The 26,635-nt window shown below is 43.5% G+C and overlaps 1 protein-coding gene across 4 annotated transcripts in view; it reads left to right on the top strand.

The window, feature by feature from the left end:
* The window catches only part of LOC144696777 (DENN domain-containing protein 5B-like), a 294,878-nt gene that overhangs the window by 155,187 nt on the left and 113,056 nt on the right, over positions 1-26,635 (top strand). For all 4 annotated transcript variants that reach the window (XM_078568498.1, XM_078568496.1, XM_078568499.1 and 1 more), the window contains one exon: positions 2,579-3,245. In XM_078568498.1, coding sequence (XP_078424624.1) covers positions 2,579-3,245 — 667 coding nt within the window. The remainder of the gene's footprint in view (positions 1-2,578; positions 3,246-26,635) is intronic.

Below are 26,635 nucleotides of genomic sequence, written 5' to 3'. Positions count from 1 at the left end.
TTATTTCTCTTCTGTTTTAATTGAGAAGACAGATACTTCGTTAAGGAGGTTAGAAGTTTTATGACGGTGTAGTTAATTTGCAGTATCTATAGCCACAATCTTTTTCTACTCAAATAGGGGCCAAGCTTTGGGCAAGAATACACATCACTTTAGTGCACTGTGCCAAGTAAAGGGACTGCAGGATTTTAATTCCAGCTGACATGGCCAACGTTCCCAGTTGCCTGCTGTCAGTAGCTCAGTTACTGATCTCAGATGAGTCATTTAAACGCCAGGCTGACACACGCAAAGAAGTTTGTTGACAACAGGAAGCAAAAAGCCAACCGAGGATCCTGCTTGGGTCGCACTTTGCCGCCCCCTGGTGCCTGACCCAGTCACAACACTGGAGAAAGCTCATACAGATGCCCAAGGTCGTTTACCAGATTCCTCCGTTAGAATCCAGGGTGGCCATTTTAGAAAGCAATGAAAGGAGCAAAATGGGGATGATAAATGTACTCCCTTCACCCCTCACTCCTCAACAGGGGTACAATGAACCCCTGGGTGTCGAAAACATAACATTAAATGCATTAATGTTGAATTTGTAGATCTCCACCAAAAGGGTCATTCATTCTTACCCTGGTCTTGTAACCAATGAAGTACTTTTTAAAGTGTAATTTACTGATGTATTGTAAGGAAATACCTCACCCAATTTGTGCACAGCAAGATCCCGCAAACAGCAATGAGATTAATGACCAGGTTTTTAGATTGAGGGATAAATTTTGGCCAGGATGCCTGGGGGAACTCCCCTTTTCTTCTTTGAATAGTACCACAGAATGTTTTATGTCCACTTGAGAAGGCAGTTTAACATCGCGTCTAAGAGACGTTATCCCTGAGTGAGTGAAGCATTCTGGGACACGAACCCACGACCTCTGGCTCAGAAGTGAGACGGCAACCACTAAGACAGAGATGACACAATACACAGTTTTCTGCCCTGTGAAGTATTTTGGTGGCTGGAGAAGGTTCAGTTGTCCCTCTTTAGTAAAATCTGTTCTCTGGTATAATTGTTAGTTATGTCATGAGGGTCATCAAAGTTTCCCTGGCGCCATCAAGCTCACTGCCCCTGAGAAAATGCTGATTTTCGTTGTGTCGATCAGTGAGGAGTCATTGTTGTCGATTGTACTCAGCCAAGTCCTGGCCACAAATGAAACCTACTCTTGCCACCTTGAACTTCCCCTTTTAATCTCATCTTTTCACATTTCGAATCAGGTCAAGATTGATTTATTGTCATCAACATGACTCTTTTGTGTGCTTTGATCATTTAAAATATTGCAGGTTCAATTTTAACTGGTGCCTGTCACGTTTAACAAACAACTTTAGTACAAAATTCGTGTCACCTTTAGTATTACGTATGATACCATCAAAATGGGACTGTGGCTTGTTGTCGGTCATTATAATCCTTCGCGCTAACATGATACCGAAAATGTTGAGACAGATTCTGCTAATTGAGTGGAGAGACATTAAGCCGTGAAGAGTAGAAGGCCTGAGGTTTGATTCACAGTCTGCGATGATCCTGGATGGGTCTGTGATTAGGATGTCACAGCAGTTCTGAGCTCACGAGAGGGAAAAGCAGCCAGGGTTCCTGCTCCCACAGTTAATATGCTGCCAACATGGATTGTCTGAAGCTACTACTACTTTGGTGAGACTGGGCTGACAGTGTGAGTGGAACTGTCCCCGACAAAGGATTCTGTACTTTTGGAAACTGAGGGCAGAAAATTGATTTGTTTTTAATAAATCAAAGAGAGAAGAAAGAACCATGTTGCACTTCTAGAGCACCATTGATGACTTCAGGCTGTCCCAAAGCACTTTACAGCCAGACGTACTTAAGTATTATAATGTAGAGAACCATAACAACCAGTTTGCCTAGTCACGCACACAGCAATGTGATTATTCTCAGGTGATCATTTTAGGTTCTCGGTGAGGGATAAATATTGGTCAGGACACCTAGAGAACATCTCTGCTCTTCTAAATAGTGCTATTGGATCTGTTACATCAACCTCAGAGGACCGATGAGGCCTGAGTTTAAGCGCTTATCCAAAAGACAGTACCTTTGACAGTGTCGCACTCTCCCAGTGCTGCACTGCAGTGTCAATCTGGATTATGTGCTCAAGTCTCTGGGGTGGAACTTGAACTCACCAGCTTCTAACTGAAAAGTTGAGAGTTCTACCAAACAAATCATGGTTGACATCTGGCCAGTGTGTGACTCTAGAACCGACAGGCTTGACTTTGAATCTTCATCTCAAGTACAATGTAACAGCGACGAGAGTAAAAGGAGCCACTCCGACTGTTGTGTACAACCATCTGCTAAAAGTCCCGTTCCTTCTCCCACCAGTGAAGACGGCATGTTTAATAGATCCATTCCTGGGCCACGTTTCATCAGGGTGAAGTAGCTGATTTTGATCGCTTACTAGGGGTGGAAAAAGCTGTTGGGTTATTTTCGGCTGTTGTATATAGTCTGTGTAATTTGCTAAGACTGGTGTATTCTTTAGATTGCCTCCTTATTTAAAGTGTTTGATTTTGTTTTACACCCCCCGCCTCCCCCCAGCTCTGCATGCCGAAAGGGCTTTCCTTCAGAACGCAGGCTGAAAGCCGAGACCCGCAGTTCCATTCCTTCCTCATCACCCGCGAAGACGGCTCACGTACCTACGGCTTTGTGCTCACCTTCTACGAAGAGGTCACCTGCAAGCAGATCTGCAGTGCCATGCAGACCCTCTATCAGATGCACAACGTGGAGCAGTACAGCAGCATTTACGCCTCGTCCTCTTGTAGCATGGACTCGCTGGCGAGCAGCATCGACGAGGCAGACAGCACCTCGCTGGCTAAGCTGCAGCGCTACAACTCGTACGACATCGGCCGGGACACCCTGTACGTGTCAAAGTGCATCTGCCTGATCACCCCGTTGCCGTTCATGCAGGCCTGCCGGAAATTTCTGCTGCAGCTGCACAAGGCAGTGAGCTCTCAGCAGCCCCCGCCTCTTCCCCTGGAGAGCTACATACACAACGTCCTCTACGAGGTGCCCCTGCCCCCACCTGGCCGCTCGTTGAAATTCTCTGGGGTCTACGGGCCGGTTATTTGCCAGCGACCCGGGCTCAGTGAGCTACCCCTGTTTGATTTCCCGCTGCGGGAAGCCTTTGAACTGCTGGGTTTGGAAAATCTGGTTCAGCTCTTCACCTGCGTGCTCCTGGAGATGCAGATACTTCTGTACTCACAAGGTAAGCGACATCGGGGTGGACAATAACCCACGTCTTTTAAGATTTAACAATTAAAAGTGCCGTAGGAGGCAGATGTCGTTCAGCAAGTGGATTAGTGCAAGATTAGTGGTGGGAGAGCAAGTAACCGAATGCCAAATGTCAAACTCATAACGCCAACTGAATGGAGTATGTGAGGAGCATGTGGCACTGTGTATTGTGCATTAGCAAAGGGAGCAGCAGGTTAATAGGTGAAATTGAGATCAGTCAACCAGAAATGTACTTGTCAGCTTAATATACTTTCCTTGTTTCCAAAAATGCTTGTGTGCTCTACCAATAATTAGATGAATACAGCTAGACCATAGCTATTAAGAAAGCAAAAACTCGTTTAAACTTTTATTGATGTATATAAAAGATTGGGGTAACTTTTCCTCATCGCCACCTGGGTGGTATTCTGGCAGAACAGAATGCAGGATTCATCCGACTTCCATTTTATTGTAATGATGAGAATTCACCCCATTGCTTCAGGAGCAGATTTGTTTCTGACGCTTTTGCATTGTTGCTCATGGATTTGTCTGTCGTATTCAGATCTGGTCGTGGGTATACGTAAGAAATTCATAATTCATTAAAAGAGCAACAAAGCACGATGGACATGGTAGGGAATGTATCAATGAAAAGGAATGTCCCTCAAAACATATCACCCATGAGGAACTACCAAAGATGCACGAACATAGCAAATCCAACAAGAGCTGGGGGCTCAATCCACCAATAAAAAGGAGAATAAAATACTTCTGCTTTTTGTGCTCGAGGCTGTTTGAGGGTCATGACATTTGGCATCTAAATGAAACACAAAGTCGTTAGGTTCAGAATGCAAATTTCATAAATTGCTTCTTTAACAGTATAACTCGTCAAATTGCATTAGCTGCGATCTCTGTGATATTTTGTAACGGTAGATTGTTCACAAGATTCAGTATTTTGATTTGGTGTCAGATAAATTACAAGTAATCACAATGCATGTAAAAGGAATAATGGGTTTTACCCTCAGCTTTTACTGGAATGTAAAACTGGGTTAATCCGTCACAATCGCTCGGTTAATCCTGATGTGGAAGCTCATTCTTGCCATCTTGGCTCCTCATCTGCCCAACACAGCTTACAGTAGTCTCTGAAATGACTCCCAGCTTCTGCCTCCATTATCTTACCATGAAATCCTTTCCAAGTGCTTTGAGCACTCTCTTTGTCTGCAGGAATTGCTAGAAGAAAAGGATTAAGGCCCATCTAATTGGTATTTTACCAAGCACGCTAAACTTACCGCATCGTGTCTCAAATTACTCAGAATACTCGCCGGGAGAACTCTCTGCTCCTGTTTGAATAATTACTGAATGCTAACATGCAGGTACAACAATCAATCGGGAAGGCAAATGGTACGTCGGCCTTTATTACAGTAGGATTTGAGTACAGGAGTAAAGATGTCTGACTGCAGTTGTACAGAGCCTTGGTGAGACCATGCCTGGAGTATTGTGTGCAGTTTTGGTCTCCTTATCTAAAGAAGAATATACTTGCCATAAAGGGAGTACAACAAAGGTTCACTAAATTAATTCCTGGGATTTTCCCATGAGGAAAGGTTAAATAGACAGGGCCTTTATTCTCTGGAGTTTAGGAGAATGAGAGATGATCTCATTCAAATGTACAAAATTCTTACAGGGCTCAAAGGGTAGCTGCAGGGTCTGCAACCAAGGGACACAGTCTCAGGATAAGAGGTGAGCCATTTAGGACTGCGGTGAGGAGGAATTTCTTCACTCAGAGGGTGGTGAATCTTTGGCATTCTCTGTCCCAGAGGGCTGTGGAGGCTCAGTCATTGATTAAGTTCAAGACAGAGATCAATACATAGGAACATCCAAATTAGGAGCAGCAGTAGGCCATTTGGCCCCTCAAGCCTGCTTTATGAACATCGAGGGATACGGGCATAGTGCAGGAAAATGGTGTTGAAGTAGAATATCAGCCATGATCTCATTGAATGGTGGAGCAGGCTTGAAGGGCTTGCTCCTATTTCATATGTTCTTTTTTTATTATTCTTTCACGGGATGTGGGCATCGTTGGCAAGGCCAGCATTTGTTGCCCATCCCTAATTGCCCTTGCTGGATCATTTCAGAGGGCAGTTAAGAGTCAACCACATTGCTGTGGGTCTGGAGTCACATGTTGGCAAGACCAGGTAAGGAAAGGATGGCATATTTCCTTCCCCTAAAGGACATTAGTGAAGCAGATGGGTTTTTACAACAATCAATGATAGTTTCAAGGTCATCATTACATGGGTTCAAATTCCACCAGCTGCTGTGGTGGGATTTGAACCCTTGTCACAGAGCATTAGCCTGGGTCTCTGGATTACTAGGCCAACGACATTACCATCTACACCACCATCTCCTGAATCTCATGTGTCATGAGATCGTTAACATTTAGCTGAACTTCCAGAACAGTCAGGACCTTGGTTAGGCAATTCCCGAAAGGCTGTCCCTCCGACAGTGCAGCATTCCTTTAGCACTACACTGAAGCATCAGCCTAGACTGTGGATTGAAGTTTGAACCCACAACCTTCTCGCTCTTGAGGAATGACTGCTACTAAAATTGGAAAGGGCAAAGAGGGAAGAGAGAAAGCCCAAGAGAAAAGGGTTTCTCTGTGTTATAGAAGCGCATCAATCCTAACTGCCCCATCTCTTCTCGATCATAATTAGATATTGTAATATAAAAATGTCACAATACTATGACATTCCTGCTTATTTGTTACTGTTCTATTTTTCTTGCACCTGGTAATTGAATACACTGGGTGTTAACTGCATTTTCCAGATCACTGCATTGCAATTTAATCTCTCAGTGCGTATGTAAATATCTAAAGCATGACAATTTGCTTTTTCTACATTTTCACACCATTTCTCGAAGCAAACAGATTTTGCAGGTTTGGCTCCCTGGTCTTTATTTGCAAGAGGACAGCAAATGGATTTGGCAGCTTGTTGAAGAACCTCCTGTTTTATGTATAGACCAATTTATATGGTGTTCTTGATTCAAAATAAAGAACAAGAGCATTTTTATAGCACCTTTTGTAGGATAGGGGTGTTTGGCAGAGTAAGGGTTAATGTGGGATTGGAGAACAGCACCACCCACATAATGATGTAGGGGGTCACATGATAGTAGACTGTCTATGGAGTAGAGTCTGGAAGGAGCCAGAATGGAGGCAGAACTCATGCATTGCAGTACCTGGGATATATATAGTTAAAGTTAAAGTGTTCAACCATACAAGCCTCCAGACCTCTCCGTAAAACACCTAACAACCTTTACAAAGTGTCCCAAAGTGCTTTATAGCCGATGAACTATGTTTGGAGTACATTCTGTAGTCAAACTTGGTAACCAGTGTGTGCACAGTTAGATCCTACTGTCATGCCAAGCAGACATGAGGACATTACAAATTATTTAGAACTGTACTTTCTTTTTAATTGGACGCTGTTGGACCTTTAAAAATGGATTCCAGGTGTCACCTGCTCATTTTCAACGACAATGTTTGTCAAGCTTCTAGAAGGCTCCAAAGGGATTACAAATGGGCATTTTAGAGGCTTATCCCCACAATCACCCCACCCTCAACTTCTCTCTCCCCCCCGCCCCCACCTTAGACCATTTTATATTTCACCTCTCTCCTAACTATACTCAGTTCTGCCGAAGGGTCGTGAGGACTCGAAACGTCAACTGATTTCTTCTCCACCGATGCTGCCAGACCTGCTGAGTTTTTCCAGGTAATTCTGTTTTTATTTTAGAGGATTGTCCTGTGGGAATTCACACCTGCCTTTATCCAGGACCATTCAAACAACAGCAGAATAATGAACTCAGACTTGAAAGACATTTGGAATTCCGAACTGTAAATTAGATGACTACCACTTGCCTTATTTGGTACATGATTCGACACTTTGCTACAGCGGCCATCTTTGCCTGCCTGCCAAGCATATAGAAAAGACAGGGCAACCTGCTGAGAATCAGAGACATCTTGAGACATCTTCAGAGCAGCAGAGGGACACCGCTTTCGTCAGGGAGAGAGAGGAGCCCAACAAACCTGGGTGACAAACTCTTATGAACTAAAATAAATAAAACACGATAACCGAGGGATTGGGAAAAGGAGACAGGATGCTGGTGACCAATTTGAGAGGAGGGGGGATGGGTGGTGTGGTTAAAAGGAGTAGAAAATCAGATTTAAAGAATTTTATATTAGAGCTAACACAGAAGTATAATGTGCCACAGAACTTTATTAGTTTTGCTGGGTGATTCATAGACTTGCAGTTCCATCGAATCACTCAGCTGAGACTCCCGGGCCCAGCCTCCCGCAGGCTGCACTGGAAATATGGGACAAAAGGCGTCGCTTAAGGGATTCAGGACGAACAGTCAAAATGAGGGGCAGTCCCTAAAATACGGTACAGTTAGTCACCCTGCACCGCGCTGGCTATCAGATGCCTGTAAATAACCAGGTTACCAAGGGCCACCCTTGCAGCATCGTAAAAATGAAATGAGGGACCACTCTCTCCCCTTATCCTGTTCCATCTACAAAGCTCGCCTGTGAAAGCATCCTCTGGAAAAGTCAACTGTGGAAGCCAACGCAGCTGCTGAGACAACCCTGCAGTTCCAAGCCTTCACTTCTTCAGGGCAGTAAGGGATGGGCAATGAAAATACTGGCCGAGCCAATGGCACCCACTACCCATGAAAGAATGAGAAAAACCATATCAACTTCAAAATACCAGTCCTGTGCGCGCACATGCGTGTATCTGTCTGTCTGTCTGTACCTTAGTAACCTCCAGAGCAAGAATGTAAAACAAACAAACCTTTCCTTCCGAGTACAAAAGGCTTTGCTGCTGGCTTATTTTAAATTGACTCACTCACTTAAAGGGTAAAATATACACACTTCCATACAAATATATTGATCACAGGCAACTTTGAGGAAACACCTGAAAACTGGCTGTGACACTACACACAGTTTGTGTGATCAATGATCAGTTATTCTATACCTTGGTGATGTTGATTGAGGCATGACTATTGACCAGGACATCAGGAGAACTGTCTTTCTCTTTAATAAGGTGCCCTGGGATCTTTTATGTCCACCTGAGAGGACAAGCTGGGGCCTTAGTTTAACATCTAACCCAAAAGACAGCAACTCTGACAATGCAGCTCTCCCTCAGTGCTACACTGGAGCATCAGCTAAAGTTGTCCGCACCAGTCCTAAAGTGAGGTTTGAAACCCATGACCTATTGCCTCAGGAGTGTTACTGCAGTGCCATGCTGTGTCGCTTGCTTTTATTATATTATTCTTGCCAATCTTCAGCCCACGCCTCCAAGATGTTGATTCTTTGTTGAATTATACTTTCACAAATGTCAAGTGTTCTTCAGTACCTCACCAGACCCAATTGTATTAGCACTGCAGGACACTGAAGGGAACAATTTTCAGGGCAATAGGGAAAGAGCAAGGGAGTAAAACTAACTAGATAACTCTTTCAAAGAGTTGGCACAGGTGCAATGGGTCAAATAGTCTCACGTGCTGTCTCATTTTATGCTTCAATATTCATGGATCTTTCAAAATGCCAAATCTTCATTTAAGCATGTGTGGGTAGACCCCAACAATGGGCAATAATTATAACAATAATATAATAATAACAATGGGGCATGTGGAACATTCTTGTTCCAGTCCTACTCCGGCCCCCTCCCACAACTCTTTCTCCGGTACATCGATGACTGCTTCAGTGCTGCTTCATGCTCTCGTCTGGACCTGGAAAAATTTATTAATTTTGCTTCCAATTTCCACTTCTCCATCATTTTCACATGGTCCAACACTGACACTTCCCTTCCTTGACCTCTCTGTCTCAATTTCTGGTGATAGACTGTCCACCAATATCCATTACAAGCCTACCGACTCCCACAGCTACCTCGACTACAGCTCCTCACACCCCGCTTCCTTTAAGGACTCCATCCCATTCTCTCAGTTCCTTCGCCTCCGTCGCATCTGTTCCGATGATGCCACTTTCCAAAACAGTTCTTCTTCCTTAACCAAGGTTTTCCACCCACGGTGGTTGACAGGGCCCTCAACCGTGTCCGGCCCATTTCCCGCGTATCCGCCCTCACACCTTCCTCTCCCTCCCAGAACCATGAGAGGGTCCCCCTTGTCCTCACTTATCACCCCACCAGCCTCCGTATTCAAAGGATCATCCTCCGCCATTTCCACCAACTCCAGCATGATGCCACCACCAAACACATCTCCCTTCACCCCCCCGGCGGCATTCCGTAGGGATCATTCCCTCCGGGACACCCTGGTCCACTCCTCCATCAACCCCTCCACCTCAACCCCCTCCCACGGCACCTTCCCATGGAACCGCAGAAGGTGCAACACCTGCCCCTTTACTTCACCCCTCCTCACCGTCCAAGGGCCCAAACACTCCTTTCAAGTGAAGCAGCACTTCACTTGACTTCCCTCAATTTAGTCTACTGCACTCGCTGCTCCCAATGCAGTCTCCTCTGCATTGGAGAGACCAAACGCAGACTGGGTGACCGCTTTGCGGAACACCTTCAGTCTGTCCGCAAGCATGACCCAGACCTCCCTGTCGCTTGCCATTTCAACACTCCACCCTGCTCTCATGCCCACATGTCCGTACTTGGCCTGCTGCAATGTTCCAGTGAAGATCAACGCAAACTGGAGGAACAGCATCTCATCTTCCGACTAGGCACTTTACAGCCTTCTGGACTTAACATTGAGTTCAACAACTTCAGATCACGAACTCTCTCCATCCTCACCCCCTTTTTGATCCCTTTTTTCCTAATAATTATATATATTTTTTAAAAATATTTTTTTCTTTTCCCACCTATTTCTATTATTATTTTTAAAATTTATTTCCATCCATTGTTTTATCTCCACCTTTTAGCCTATTTCAATCCCTTCCCCACCCCCCCACCCCCACTAGGGCTATCTGTCACTTGCTTGTCCTGCTTTCTACCCTTAATGTCACCATTAGCACATCCTTTCGCTAATATCACCACCGTCAACACCTCTGTCCTTTTTGTCTATGACATCTTTGGCAATCTCTCCATTGCCTCCACCTATCACTGGCCCTCTACCCAGCTCCACCTGTCCCACCCCCCTTAAACAGCTTATATTTCATCACAGTTCTATTTCTCTTTAGCTCTGATGAAGAGTCATACAGACTCAAAACGTTAGCTCTGTCTTCCTCTCCACAGATGCTGTCTGACCTGCTGAATTTCTCCAGCAATTTTTGTTTTTGTTTCAGATTTCCAGCATCCGCAGTATTTTGCTTTTATGTTATAATGGGCAATAATTGCCAGCTTTGCCAGTGACACCAGCATCCTGAGAATGAGCTTTAAAATTGCCTTCTGATGTGTGAACTTGGCTTAAACTTTTAGAACGAGTTTTTTTTTATTGAGCCTTGCTTAGTTAGGATGGGATGTATACAATATCTGTCAAGCTACAAAACAGTAGATTGGATTCAACAATAAAAGTAAAATCATTAGATTGTCTGGACACCAGATACTGACTTCCAAAGGAACTCTGGGGTCTCAGAAGCTATATGAAGTATTTGACTAGGTGCGAGGTGTATCCCACACACCATGGCTCATAACTTCCTGCAATTCCACTGACTAAAGTAATGAGATTGTGATCTGGAATGAGAATTGTTGATTTGACATACCTGGCCTGAAACTATTCCACAAAATTTTTTACCTTTTGGTATAATTTCTTGCCCATTTTCTCTGGTCTACTGGATGTTGACCCCTTGTTGGGATTTAATTCACGGGCAGCAGGAAACCTCTTGTGTTGGTCCCCCCACAATTGCCCTTGAACCATGTGTGAACCCCGGTGGTCTCAGCAAGGTAAAGCACTTGAGGAGAGGGAAGCATCAGAACCAAAGTCACTCCATTCTCTTATAAAACTACAGTTGCAACATTAGTAGATGAGTGTTAGGGGCTGCAATCCCTGGTTGATTTTCCCCTCTAAGGCGGTGGCACTGAGGCCAACCATAATACCATCAGAGGAGATCAGGAGAGACCCAAGGATTGAATGTGGAACCATCTTGGTTTTGGGGTTCAGCGTTGAGGTGTGTAAACTCACCAAGTTACCAGAAAGGCTAAAATCTATCATTATTCCATGTTGTGAGGTATTTGCTTTCAATTCATTGATGTTACAATGCAGTGTCAAGGACCATGACACTTCAAAGCCATTTCCAATGGTCTCCCACGTGCTGACTTCACAATCCTGATCCATTCAATGATGAAGAAAAAACTTCAAGTCAGTTATCTTGGGTTTTTCTTGTATATCTCTGCACCGTGGGAGTTGAGAAGTTCACCCCAGAGCAAGGCAGTGCTCTGAGAAAATATGGCAAGAGTAGAAAAATAGTTTTAAGGGTTTTTCTTTCTATCCCTTGTAAGACTCCTCACATCAGTGGCCACGAGTTAACTTGATGGTGGTCAGGCTGCAAGTTTGTTGGGTTTCAACATCAAATATGTCAAGGGAGCCAGACAAATCCTTAACTCCCTCAGCATAGCTACTCAATGAGGCACCATCTAGAGTTTATTGCTCAACTTTAAGCCTAAACTGGAATGATGACTAAGTTTAGATCATCGAGTTGACTTGCATCAACCAGTTTGAATATGAGTTCACCTCATCAACCCTCAACTAAGATACACACGTCTCCCAGTGGAATGAATGAATTCTATCTTGCCAAATCATCTTGGGAGAAGTCAGACAGTGCATCATGTGATAAAAACAAAAAACTACTGCGGATGCTGGAAATCCAAAACAAAACAAAAACCGAATTACCTGGAAAAACTCAGCAGGTCTGGCTGCATCGGCGGAGAAGAAAAGAGTTGACGTTTCGAGTCTCGAAACGTCAACTCTTTTCTTCTCCGCCGATGCTGCCAGACCTGCTGAGTTTTTCCAGGTAATTCTGTTTTTGTTTTGTAGTGCATTATGTGATACTGTTTGTTTACTGGCACAATAATTACCCCTACTTAAACATTTGCATGTACAAATAATTAGGAGATATAAATAGCTGTATAGGGTCATCTAGCAATTGAATAGCAGAGGTTATGAAGATCACCACATTTCAGTGTTAACTGGAGCTCTGATTATCAAATTATAGTTCAGGTCAGTGTCTGAGACGACTCCCAATTGGTGAGATTAATTTTAGATTATCTCCCTAGATAATTGACAAATTAGCAGCATTAGATAGTCAGCCTATTGAATAGAGTCAGAGTGCAGCTGGCCTGTGTTCGCTGTATTTATTAAAAACTTAAGTGATAGGATAGAAAGGCAAATAACCAAATGTTCAGATGGCACTAAGGTAGGTAAGCAGTGTAGGTGGAAGCTTAGAATTCACAGAATCACAGTGCAGAGGAGGCCCTTCGGCTCACCGACATGTGAAAAACACCTGACCTACCTACCTAATCCCATTTACCAGCAATTGGCCCATAGCCTTGAATGTTATGACGTGCCAAGTGCTCATCCAGGTACTTTTTAAAGGATGTGAGGCAACCCGCCTCCACCACCCTCCCAGACAGCGCATTCCAGACCCTCACCACCCTCTGGGTAAAAATGTTTTTCCTCACATCTCCCCCTAAACCTCCTGTCCCGCACCTTGAACTTATGTCCCCTTGTGACTGACCCTTCAACTAAGGGGAACAGCTGTCCATGCCCCTCATAGTCTTGTACACCTCGATCAGGCCGCCCCTCAGTCTTCTCTGCTCCAACGAAAACAACCCAAGTCGATCCAACCTCTCTTCATAACTTAAATGTTTCATCCCAGGCAACATCCTGGTGAATCTCCTCTGCACCCCCTCCAGTGCAATCACATCCTTCCTATAAAGTGGCGACCAGAACTGCACACAGTACTCCAGCTGTGGCCTCACTAAGGTTCTATACAACTCCAACATGACCTACCTACTTTTGTAATCTATGCCTCGATTGATAAAGGCAAGTGTCTCATATGCCTTTTTCACCACCCCGCTAACATGCCCCTCCACCTTCAGAGATCTATGGACACACACGCCAATGTCCCTTTGTTCCTCAGAACTTCCTAGTGTCATGCCGTTCATTGGATACTTCCTTGTCAAATTATTCCTTCCAAAGTGTATCACCTCACACTTTTCAAGTTAAATTCCATCTGCCACTTATCTGCCCATTTGACCATCCCGTCTATATCTTCCTGTAGCCCAAGACACTCAACCTCACTGTTAACCACCCGGCCAATTTTTGTGTCATCTGCAAACTTACTAATCCTACCCCCCACATAGTCATCTTCGTCGTTTATGACAAATGACAAATAATAGGGGACCCAGCACAGATCCCTGTGGTACGCCACTGGACACTGGCTTCCGGTCACTAAAGCATCCCTCTGTCATCACCCTCTGTCTCCTACAACTAAGCCAATTTTGAACCCACCTTATCAAATTACCCTGTATCCCATGTGCATTTGCCTTCTTTATAAGTCTCCCATGTGGGACCTTGTCAAAGGCTTTGCTGAAATCCATATAAACTACATCATCTGCACTACCCTCATCTACACACCTGGTCACCTCCTCAAAAAATTCAATCAAATTTATTAGGCATGACCTCCCCCTGACAAAACCATGCTGACTATCCCTGATCAAACCATGCCTCTCCAAGTGGAGATAGATACTCTCCTTCAGAACTTTCTCCAATAGTTTCCCTACCACTGATGTGAGACTCACTGGCCTGTAATTCCCTGGCTTATCTCTACAACCCTTCTTAAATAGCGTTTACAAAGATATATTGAGAATAAGTGCATGGACAAAACTGTGGAAAATGGATATCAATGCAGCCACATGAGAGGTCATCCACTTTGGGCTTAAAAAGGATAAAACTTTTGAAATGGTGATAAACTGGAAACAGTGGAGGTCCTAAAGACTTGGGGGTCCAACTACATAAATCATTCAAATGTAATGAGAAAGTACAAAAAGGCTAACGGCATTTTGGACTTTATGTCTCAAGGACTCGAATGCAGGAATGCTTTAGTGACTGGAATCCAGTGTCCAGTGGTGTACCACAGGGATCTGTGCTGGGTCCCCTATTATTTGTCATTTGTCTTAAACTATATAGATGACTATGTGGGGAGTAGGATTAGTAAGTCTGCAGATGACACAAAAATTGGCCGGGTGGTTAGACATCCTTCAGCTGTGTGGCTAGACCACACCTGGAGCGCTGTGGGCAGTTCTGGGCACCATACCTGAGGAAGGACGTATTGGCCTTAAAGGGAGTGCAGCATTGATTTCCCAGAATGATACCTGTACTCCAGGGATTAAATTAGACGAAGAGGGGTTGTATACCCTGGATCTTAGCGGGTTAAAGGGTTGATCAAAGTTTTCAAGATATTAAGGGAACAGATAGGATAGGTGAAGAGAAGCTATTTCCAGTGGTTGGGGACTCTAAGACCAAGAGGCACAGTATAAAAATTGGAACCAGACCTTTCAGGAGTTAAATGAAGAAACACCTCCACATACAAAGGGTGGTAGACGTTTGGAACTCTCTTCTGCAAAAGGAAGTTGATGCTAGATCAATTAATTTTAGAACTGAGTTGGAGAGATTTTTGTTAACGAAAGCTACTAAGAGGTATGGGGCAAAGGTGAGTATATGGATATTATTTGCAGATCAGCCATGATCTCATTGAATGGTGAAACAGGTTGAGAGGGGCTGAATAGCCTACTCTTGTTCTTATGGTCAGCAATACGTCAGAACGTATAAGACCTTAGCCTTATAGTCAAGCAGTGAAGTTGATGGCTTACCTTTCCTTGGACAACAGGCTAGGCTTCCAGGATATCGAATGATGAATCTCTGTTGGCAGAAGCATATCCATTCCTCCCACCTCCCTTCCTGGAGCTGAATCCACTGTACATGATGTTAGCTCTATCTGAAGGAGCTGGTTTAAATCTTACCTTCCTGATGCCAGTAACCTTATACTTAAGTGATATGCATATGCTTAGTACAATCTGACAGTACAAGCACCTTGTTTCTATGGTAGAAATATTCTAGCGCTTGTAATGGTCTGACTCAAGGTGAGCTGAATACCTTATATACTTTAAATTCAAAGAAAACCCCCATTTCATTCAGTTGATCAATTTGAATGACACGTGCTACAAGGAAAAGGAAGAAACAACTAAGGTACAAACTCCTGATTTTCCAAGACACTTTACATCCAATGAAGTACTTTTTGAAGTGTAGCTACTTGTAATATAGGTTTACCCCTTTTGGTGTCACTCACTTCTAATGGCCATGTAAGTCCATGCTGTAATAAGGCATGGACATCCCAGCAGGTTAAACTATATTTCTTCTCCCTAACTTCTCGGTCTGACTCAGGATCAGATATGGCATGTCAGATGGATATTCCCACAAATGAACTCTCTCACATCCTGTGTCTTTAAAATGGGCTTAATTAAGAGCTATGGTTTATCTTCACCAGCCTTCAATTTTGGTTACTTAATAAATCTTGCATGATTTTGTCTCTCTGGGTTCCTCATGACCCCTTTAAGCTGAAGCTCTGTTTTAAGAATGCCTTTCAGATTCTGGCAATATAACAGGGCCTTTTCTGTTCTCGGTAAATGACTGTCAGGCCAATGACAATGCAGTTTAGTGAAGAGCCGTGCAAAGGTGCCTGCAAAGTGAAGCACGGTGTCCTCAGATCATCATTTGATGACTCAAACTTGCTCCTTGTATTTATGTTTATTGAATTGCTTCACAGCTCAGCTTGCCGATGTCCCTGCTCTGCCTCAGGTTTTCCTGTAGCAGTAGTCGATTGAAAGGGCCTGACTTATTGTGGAGCTTATAGTGCAGCAAAATGGAACCCAGGGAATTTGAGCTAAAATAGCTGAAGCGCATTGTGTTGTGCGATGGCAGATATATAAATATGAGGCACTGCAATGCTTATAAAAGGAGAGGGATATGATTCATGTTGCCAATTAGGGGAAGGATGGTGTGGACACTACGGAGAATTCACTTCAGGCAGTGTTATGGTTAACAAATACTGCATGTGCTCACATCCAATTCCTGAAAGGGCTAAGGAAGGAATTCTAAGTCATAGACACTTTCTGCCTTTGGATGAACTAGACAACACCAGAAAAGGAAGGGTGTGGGTCTCAGGGTACATTGATTTTCAATTACATAACCATTTGCTATTCTGAATGCACCTCTCCTGTGCTGTCCAGACCTCCCACCTCTCTGCCATTCAATAAATATCTCTACCTACCACTCTCCTGCCTCAGGTCTATGATCCCAAGTACACCTGAATTGTAGTCCTACCATTTCCTGTCAGTTTCCATCATTGAACAATGAGAGAAAGAAAATAGACATATTTCATTTTTTAGCACCTTTCTCAACCATAGATGCTGCTAAGTGCTTTACAGGAAAGGAAGTATTATTTAAAATGTAGTCACTGTTGTAATGTAGGAGACGTGTCAGCCAATTTGCGTGCAGCAAGCTCCCACAAGCGATGAGGAGATAATAATCAGGTAACCTTTTTGATGATGTTGTTTGAGGGATAAATATCGGTCAGGAGACTGGAGAGAACTCGCCTGCCCGTTTTTTGTAACAGTGCTGGGAGACGTTTACATCCAGCTGACAGGGCCGTGGTTAACATCTCATCTGCAAGATCATATGATGTAGGCAAAGGGCAGTGCTCGGCGTCCATGTTTGAACCCATGAAAGATGATTATGGACCACTGAGCTGTTCAAATGGGAATGGTCCCTTTCTGTGCAGAGTTAGCTCTGGGACAGTGCCAGCAGGCCTCAGCACCCCTATCACCCACCCAACTGCCTCACTGGGGCCAGAGAAGGGCAGATTTAGCTAGGATGTCCGCTGCCCATAGCCATTGAGTGACTGATGCTGGAACTTGTGCAGGCGTGGATGTTGAGTGAAGACGGTACTGGGTTCGGCCGTAATGCCTTCAACAGTTGAACAGCCTCACACGCTCGAACAATAGCTGCCTGCTAATGAAATTAAACATCAGCCAAAGTCAGGGTCTCGACTCTTGAGAGGTGGGGTGGGGGGGATTTCTGACAGCATAAAAGATTGCGAGATGGTCTAATTGAGGTGTTCAGGGTGATTGAAGAGTTTGATAGGATTGATAGAGAGAAACTGCTTCCTATGGGAAAGCCCAGAACAAGCGGGCAAAACCTTAAAATTAGAGCTGGGTCATTCAGGGGTGATGTCAGGTAGTAGTCCTTCACACACACACTAATGAAAACCTGGAAACCTCTCTCCTGAAAAGCTGCTGAGGCTGGGAATCATTTAAAAATTCAAATCTGAAATGGGTAGATTTTTGCTAGGTGCCGGCATTAAGGGTTACGGAATCAGGTCAGGGGTGGGTGGTAGATGTAGTTAACATGCGGATCAGCCATGACCTAATTGAATGGTGGAATAGGCTAGAGGGCCTGAATGGCCTGATACTGGACCTATATTCCTATTTTCTTCTCAAACAAAAATAATCTTGGTTCACACTGCCTGTGGACTGTGGTTTGTTCAGAGTATATTCTTTCAGGGTTAATAGTAAACTATATTTTTGAAGAAGTTCTATCGTCAAGTTGCCTTCTAATGTAAATGTTACATATTATGTACCCCTACCATAGTTACTGAATTAATGAGTTAGACCCACAAATCAACTGCAGTTATATTGATCTTCTCATTGTCGCTACGGCTCAGAATTAATGATGGCGTTTTCACTTATAACCCAGGATCAAATACATCATCAGAGGCTTGCCCTGAACTCCTTCATAAATCACATACTCGGCTGTGATTGTATTTGTGAGGCCCATGACAAGAGTTGAATAGATTGGATCTTTGCTTTGTGCTACAGTCAGGATTATTTGGAAAGACAGAGAGCAAATTATATTTCCTGCTATCTGCTGTGTAAAATATTCAGCAAATATGAATAAATCGCAGATTGTTTGAGCTTCAGAAGGTGATTGGACACCCCCCCCCACCCCAAGGTTTAGGTAGAAGTTGAAAGAGATGGCTTAATGGAGAATACCCTCACTTAGTGGGTCCATGCATGAGCAGTAGCCTTCCTGGTGAGTGTACAAGTGGATGGGTGTCATGTTTGACTATTTGGTGAACATATTTCCACAAAAGGATTTGTATTGTTAATACCAAAAGAATTACAATTGGACAGAGGCATTGAAGAGTGGAACGCACTGTATGGGAACGAGTCGAATTTTATGGCAGTTTCTGTCATTTTCAAGTTGAAAGGTTTTGTCATGTACTTTTATAAATTTTATGAATAAAATATGTTTTGGGGGAAAAGAACAAAAAGGATTTGTGTGGAGGAAAAAAGTTGCTTTTACATGTTGAGGGTTTAATACAAAGTGTATTCATGCAAGTTCTTATTAAAAAGACAATATGTAGTTAAAATGCTAATACGTTTAATTGAATGCTAACACACTATTCAGGATTACAGAATTGTTACAGCACAGGAGGAGGCCATTCAGCCCATCATGCCTGCACTGGCTGTCCGAATGAGCAATTCACCCAATGCCATTCTCCCACCTTCTCCCCGTAACCCTGCATGTTCTTCCTTTTCGGATAGCAGGCAAATTCCCTTTTGAATGCTTCGATTGAACCTGCCTCCCCCACGCTGTCAAGCAGTGCATTCCAAACCTCAACCACTCGCTGCGTGAAAACACTTTTCCTCATATCATTGATGCTTTTCTGAGTGTAGCATGACGAATTGCTCCTCAAGAATAATCCCACCTTATTTCTGTGAGTGACATAGCAGGCAGTTGCAGTCGGATATTGCTTCCCCAGTGTTTGCAAATGATAAGTAATTAACTATCCTGTCTCAGTATAGGTAAACATCTCACACCCATTGTATTGGAAGTCTTTGGCCCCAGGAATGGCCCAATGGGCATTCATCTTTTGAATGTGAAGGCAGGTTGACAAGAACAGAAGCACGGGCAGTTGGCCAGATCCAGAAAGGCTGCTAAATCAGTCAAACTTTTAAAGCAAAAACTGGGAGGGCAAGCTTTGGCCAGACTTGGGGGAATGCAAGAGTTAAGAGTTATTATGCTTAAGTCCAGCAAGATGAGATACTGATGCACTAAAGCATAGCATGTTCACTATTTTTTGTATGATTGCACCTTTGAAAAGACTGAAGGGGCATGTGAGGGTACATGTAACAGACATGAATATCCCACTCAGATGATTGTTATACTCTGAGGTAACACAATAATTTGTTATATTTTGGGCAGTACAGACGCAACCCTAAGCGTTAGAAGATGCTTAGATCACTTGTGTCAGTGACTTATCCTGTTGTACTGACATGTTAACTGTATATCGACTGGGTGTTTAATTGTTTTAACTGGGGCATTTCCTGTGCTCATACAGGTTGAGAGAGGTGCTGGTGGTTAGAGGTGCATAATGTGTGATGTGTGCCTCTGAACATAAAAGCTTATAAGCATATAAAGACTATGCTCCAGTTCTATGCTCTGCTGTTTGGTGATAAGGATTCTAACATGACGGACTATCCAAACCAAGGTCCTAAACTTGTACCAATGTGTGAAATCTTTGCCTAGCCATTCTGCAGTTGCTTTTTAATTCTAATGTCAGTGGCATGTCATAGGAAGGTGCGAAAGCTTCTTGCTAGTTTGCTCAAATGATTGATAGGGTCTTGCAGTAGCATGATAGGTGATGTCCTTCAAGACTTTGTATCTAGAGAGAGCACTTTGAGCTGTGGAAGTACAGATTTCACTGATTTCACCAATTTGAGGTTGTGATTAAGAACGTTGCACCACGGTAATGACTCACTATGGTAACTGAGCTCCAACACATGCAATGGCTACCAAGGCAACCTAATGGTCTAGTGGTTAAAGAAACTGCCTAATGCACCATTAAGCAACACAGATTAGATCCCAGCTGCAATTCTTGATGTGCTCTGAATTGGCTGATCTTAGTTGGGAGAACAATGGGTTTATCTTAAGGGCTTGCAAGACCTCAGGATAGGAAATGGAACCTTGGGTTCCGACCTCTGAATGCTATGCAGTAGCCCTACTAAAAGGCATGTGTGTTTGTTGGGGGCGGTGATGGATTTTGTGAGCGTAAGACTAGACTTAGCTGTGACTACTTATACCGTATAGCCTGCTATCTAGGATTATACTCGTAGAATGAGCACTTGGACGAATTATGGAGACCTGTGGATTTTGGGCCAGTTGGAACGCTCAAGGCTGAGATCAAAAGATTTTTGTTGGGGAAAGGTATCAATGAATAGGTGTATATGTACATAAGTCATTGAAGATGGCAGGGCATGTTGAGAGAGCAGTTAATAAAGCATATAGTATCTATTATAGTATTTATTAATAAGGGCATTGAGTACAAGAGTAAGGAGGTCATGTTGCACTTGTATAAGACACAAGTTAGGTCTCATCTGGAGTACTGCATCCAGTTCTGGGTACCATACATGAGGAAGGATGTGAAGGCATTGGAGAAAGTACAGAGGAGATTCACAAGAGTGATTCTAGGGATAAAGAACTGTAGTTATAAGGATAGATTGGAGAGGTTGGGACTGCTTTCCAGGAGACGTGATAGAGGTATTCAAGATCCTGAGGGGTATGAACAGGGTAAATAGTGAGAAACTATTCCTCTCGAGCATTGAGAACTAGAGGGCACAGATTCAAAATAATTGGCAAAAGGAGTATGTGATGTCAGGGAAAAACTTTTCACTCAGAGGGTAGTTGGAGTCTGAAATGAACTTCCTGAGAGGGTAGTGGAGGCAGATTCAATCGAGATATTGTAAAGGGAATTGGATTGCTACCTGAAAAGATAGAATGTACAAGGCTCCAGGGATAAGTCAGGGGAGGAGGACTAGGTAGAATGCTTTTTCAGAGAGCCAGTGCAGACTCGATGGGCCGAATGGCCTCCTTTTTGCACTGTAAAGATTCTGTGATTCTGTAAAGTGGATAAATGGACTTGAGAATAGCTATGATCTAACTAACTGGGGGAAAGTTAATACATTTTTGTTCCACCCACCCACACCCTCTCTCCCAATGCCAGTCCATTGCTTTGCTGGTCCTGAGAGTAATACATTCATCTGATCTGTGGTTCTGTAACTGAATAGTGAGCGACCCTAGTAATACAGCTTGCACGGCCTGGCAGAAAGATCAATATGAAGATAAATATAACTGGATGGATGTTTGCATAAATGGCTTATTTCTGAGTAAAGGCCCCACTGGAAATGGAGGCAGTGGTTTCAGATGAGCCAGCTGACCTAGATTAATCAATGTGGAACATTTTAGCATCAGCAGTAACCCAACATAGAAACCTGGAATTAAAACAGCATAGATCAGGAAAGCGGAGCCTTTGGGCTGGATTTTGGTTACCAAGGTGGGTAGCTCGAATTGGTAAAAAGTACTCCGACAGATGCAATTTTCAGGAAGGTTGGGGGTGATGGGGAGGTTGTTGGGGGGGTGGGGGGTGGTGGGAAAAGACAGGCGTGGATATAGGAAGGAGTTAGAGTCCAGCCAACCTGGAAACAGAGCGTAGGCAGCCACGAGGGGTGGAGGGTGCAGGCTGGTGCCGAGGCAGGCTACTTAGACCAGCTTCAATTCTCTGGGACTGTTTCTCAGTTGTTTCAAAAGCTGTAAGGCTCTCTAGCCCTCACCCCCATGGCCCCTCATACCCTCTATGTCAACTCATGCTCCACACCCACCCCCATGACCCTTCATAACCTCTGGGCCAACTCAGTGCTAGCTAATGCCTCCCTACCCACAACCTATGGCCCCTCATTCCACCGTCATAGCCACTCATCCAATATGCATTATGGGCAGATCTCAAGAGCCATGTGGAGATAAAAAGATAAACTTCTGATAATCTAATACAGCTCTCACTCATACACACTTGATAGTGAAAAAAGCCTCACATTCATAAAATCCATTCAAAGTTTTTAAATCTCCTTAAGTGGTGTTTCTCTTATGAAAACAAACAAACTTCTATTCAGACCCGACATCAAAAAGAGCTGATCCTTTTATAGCCTCTAAACTGTCAATCAGACTATGAATTCAGAACCCTCTGCAGAGATAAATGTGGCTTTTGAAACTCAGCCAAGCATTCACATGGACATAACTCTCAGGAAATGTCAACAAAGAATTCTGTGGACCTGCATCAACAGCTGCTAATGTTTTTCCATACTTGCACCAGACGACCTGTCAATGAAAGCAGCCCAGCAGGGGTTTTTTAACTCTCACTGACAGCTGCAGCCTGTTTTTTCTTACAGGCCTTATCTTTCCTTCAAGGGTCTTTACGTCTACTCCATCAATTTGTGCCTCCTACACTGTAGGTCAAGGCCCTTGCAACAGCATAAATGGGATCTGCTTGAACTCAGCACTATGTTCAAATGGCCCTGCTTGCATGTGGTTTCCTCCTTGTGTGAATAATGCCCCGCCCTCTTTCTCCTACTTCTGCTTCTGGGCCCCGTCTGCCTTTTTTTTCGGTCCGTGGAGTCTTCCCAACTCTGTGAAATCTGACCTATTGTATCTCAATGTTTCTAACATGCATTGTCTTTCATTCTGACCCAACAGTATGCAGAAGTGTTAAGCAATGCATGCTGTACAGAGCTGAAATCGTCATTTGCTTCCTCTGACTGCCTGTGGCAAAATTTTAATTCAACAGAAGAAAAACTGATTAAGGGAGCCCCTCAGATTGCTCAGGGTGGATAAATAATACCCATTTGAATTCTGTGCCGTGATATTATTGAAATTAATCATGGATCTCATATGAACTAAAATAGACCTGAAAGTTCACGCAGTTTAGACTTCTTGCATTTGCCCAGGAAATAAATGGGCCTGTCAGTGCAGAGACTTGGATAGACTTTATATCAGAGTAGTTGTTATGTTTCTACATCAGTATTCGAGGGAATGTGAGTTCAGCTTCCACCAAGGCAGACTGAGAATTTGAATTCAATTTTTAAAATCTGGAAATTTAAAAAAAAACTATTTGTACAGCTATTGAAGCTGTTTGATTGTTATGGAAAATCCATTTGGCTCACTAACATTCTTTAGGGAAGGAAACCTTCCACTCATGCGTGACTCCAATCGCAAATCAACATGGTTGCTGCTGCTATAATAAAATAAAAGCAAAAAACTGCGGATGCTGGAAATCCAAACCAAAAACAAAAATACCTGGAACAACTCAGCAGGTCTGGCAGCATCTGCGGAGAGGAACACAGTTAACGTTTCGAGTCCGAATGACCCTTCAACAGAACTAAGTAAAAATAGAAGAGAGGTGAAATATAAGCTGGTTTAAGGGGAGGGTGGGACAGGTAGAGCTGGATAGAGGGCCAGTGATAGGTGGAGATAACCAAAAGCTGTCACAGACAAAAGGACAAAGGTGTTGAAGGTGGTGATATTATCTAAGGAATGTGCTAATTAAGGGTAGAAAGCAGGACAATCAAGGTACAGATAGCCCTAGTGTGGGTGGGGTGGGGTGAAGGAATCGAAAAAGGCTAAAAGGTAGAGATAAAACAATGGATGGAAATACATTAAAAAATAATGGAAATAGGTGGGAAAAGAAAAATCTATATAAATTATTGGAAAAAAAGTGGTGGGGGGGTATCGGAAAGGGGGTGGGGATGGAGGAGAGAGTTCATGATCTAAAATTGTTGAACTCAATATTCAATCCGGAAGGCTGTAAAGTGCCTAGTCGGAAGATGAGGTGCTGTTCCTCCCGTTTGCGTTGAGCTTCACTGGAACAATGCAGCAGGCCAAGGATGGACATGTAGGCATGAGAGCAGGGTGGAGTGTTGAAATGACAAGCGACAGGGAGGTCTGGGTCTTGCTTGCAGACTTAGCTAGTCCTACCAAGAGATCTGCTGTCATGGTATATCATGCTTGCTTGTCTTGCGCTATCCTCACAGATCCATTGTAGCTTGTCTGCAATCGCTCTGTGACATCCGTCATCTAACCCCTAGGCCAACCCCTCTTTCTGCTGCCCTCCACTTTGCCCTCTAGGAGAGATCTCTGTAGCTTTTCAGCTCTGATCAAACGGCCAAAACACTGACATTTTCTTTTCTGGATGTTACTTTTGAGAGTTCTTTTGTTTCTGCAATTTCAAGCACCTCTTCATTTGTCTTATGGTCTGTATATGGAAGTTCAAAAGCCTCTATTTTCTTCCACAGATCTTCGCTTATCGTCCAGGTTTCTGAGGCATACAGGATCGAATGTAACATCTTCTGAGATTTCTTTTCCTTGTTACAAGCTTGAGTTTTCTTGTTAACACAAATGCTTCATCTTCACAAAATTACTTCTGGCTACCTCAATCTTTCTTCCGACTTCGGCATTGTATCTGCCATCTTCAGTTATCATTTGTCCTATGTAGACAAACTTATCTACTTGTTCCAGTGTGACATCATCCACTTCAATCTTCATTCTAGTTTCCTCTAGTGTGTTCCTTCTCACTACTTTTTGGTGTTCATACTCAATCCATATTCTAATCTTCTAGATTTTACTTGATCTATACTATTTTTGTAGGGTTGATACACCTACACATGAACACAAGAACTAGGAGCGCAAGTATGCCTCAAGCCTGCTCCGCCATTCAATAAGATCATGGTTTATCTGACTATGGCCTCAACTCCACCTTCCTGTCTGTCCCTTTAACCCTTAACTCCCTTGCTGATCAAAAATCTACCTAACTCAGCCTTGTACATGTGCAGTGACACAGCCTTCAATGCTCCCTGGGGAAGAGAATTCCACAGGCTAATGACCCCTGAGGGAAAAAAATCTCTCCTTACCTCAGTTTTAAATGGGTGACTCCTAATTTTTAAACTGTCTCCCCTGATTGTAGACACCCCCACAAGGTAAAACATCCTTTCGGCATCCACCCTGTCAAGTCCCCTCAGGACCTTTTATGTTTCAATAAGGCCATCTCTCATTCTTCTAAACTCCAATGGGTATAGGCCCAAACTACTCAGCCTTTCCTCATTCAGGAATCAGTTGAGTGAGCCTTCTCTGAACTGCTGCCAATGCAATTATATCCTTTCATAAGTAACAAGGGATATGGGATAGTGCAGGAAAATGTCATTGAGGCAGACCAACCATGATCTAATTGAATGGCGGAGCAGGCTCGAGGGGCCAAATGGCCTACTCCTCCTATTTCCTATGTTTGGAGACCAAAATTGAACGCAATATTCCAGATATACAACTGTTGCAAAACTTGGCTACTTTTATACTTGATTCCTCTTGCAATAAGCACCAGTATTCAATTTGTCTTATTAAGCACTTGCTGCACCTACATACCAACTTTTTGTGATTCATGCACCAGGACACCCAGATGCCGCTGTATTGTAGACATCTGTAGTCCCTCTCCATTCAAATAATATTCTGCTTTTCCGTTCTTCCTGCCGAAGTGGACAAACTCACATTTTCCCACATTATACCCCATCTGCCAAATTTTTGCCCACTCATTTAACCTACCTAAATCTCTCTATAAACTCTTTGCCTCCTCCTGACAATGTACCTTCCTACCTATCTTTCTGTCATCCACAAATTTAGCAACCATACCTTCAGCCCCTTCATCCAAGTCATTGATATAGATTGTAAATAGTTGAGGCCCCAGCACTGATTCCTGTGGCACTCCACTCATCACATCTTACCAACCTGATTAAGACCCATTTATCCCTACTCTCTGCTTCCTGTTAGCTAACCAGTCCTCTATCCATGCTAATATGTTACGGCCTTCATGCCAAGTTCTTATTTTGTGAAGTAACCTTTGATGTGGCACTTTTTCAAATGCCTTTCGTAAATCAAGTACAGCACATCTACAGGTTCCCCTTTATCCATAAGAACATAAGAAATAGGAGCAGGAGCCATTCAGCCCCTCGAGCCTGCTGCCCCATTCAATGTGATCATGGCTGATCTTCCTGTGTTTCGATTTCCACGTTCCCATCTAACCTCGATAACCTTTGATCCCCTTGCCTAACAAGAATCGATCTACCTCTGCCTTAAAAATATTCAATGACCCTGCCTCCACCACCTTCTGATGCAGGGAATTCCAGAGTTGCACAACCCTCTCAGATAAAATATTTCTCCTCATTTCTGTCCCAAAAGGGCAACCTTTAATTTTAAAACAGTGCCCTTTAGTTCTGGATTTACCCACAAAAGGAAACATCCTTTCGACGTCCACCTTGTCAAGGCCGTTCAGGATCTTGTATACAAAATCACCCCTCACTCTTCTAAACTCCAGTGAAAACAAGCCCAGTCTGTCCAACCTTTCCTCATAAGACAACCCACTCATTCCAGGTATCAATCTAGTAAACCTCCTTTGAACCCCCTCCAATACATTTACATCCTTCCTTAAATAAGGAGACCAAAACTGCACACACTATTCGAGGTGCAGTCTCA

Source organism: Cetorhinus maximus, chromosome 22, assembly GCF_964194155.1.
Source record: "Cetorhinus maximus chromosome 22, sCetMax3.hap1.1, whole genome shotgun sequence".
In the NCBI taxonomy this organism is placed as follows: Eukaryota; Metazoa; Chordata; class Chondrichthyes; order Lamniformes; family Cetorhinidae; genus Cetorhinus; species Cetorhinus maximus.
This window is presented reverse-complemented; position numbering and strand designations above follow the sequence as displayed.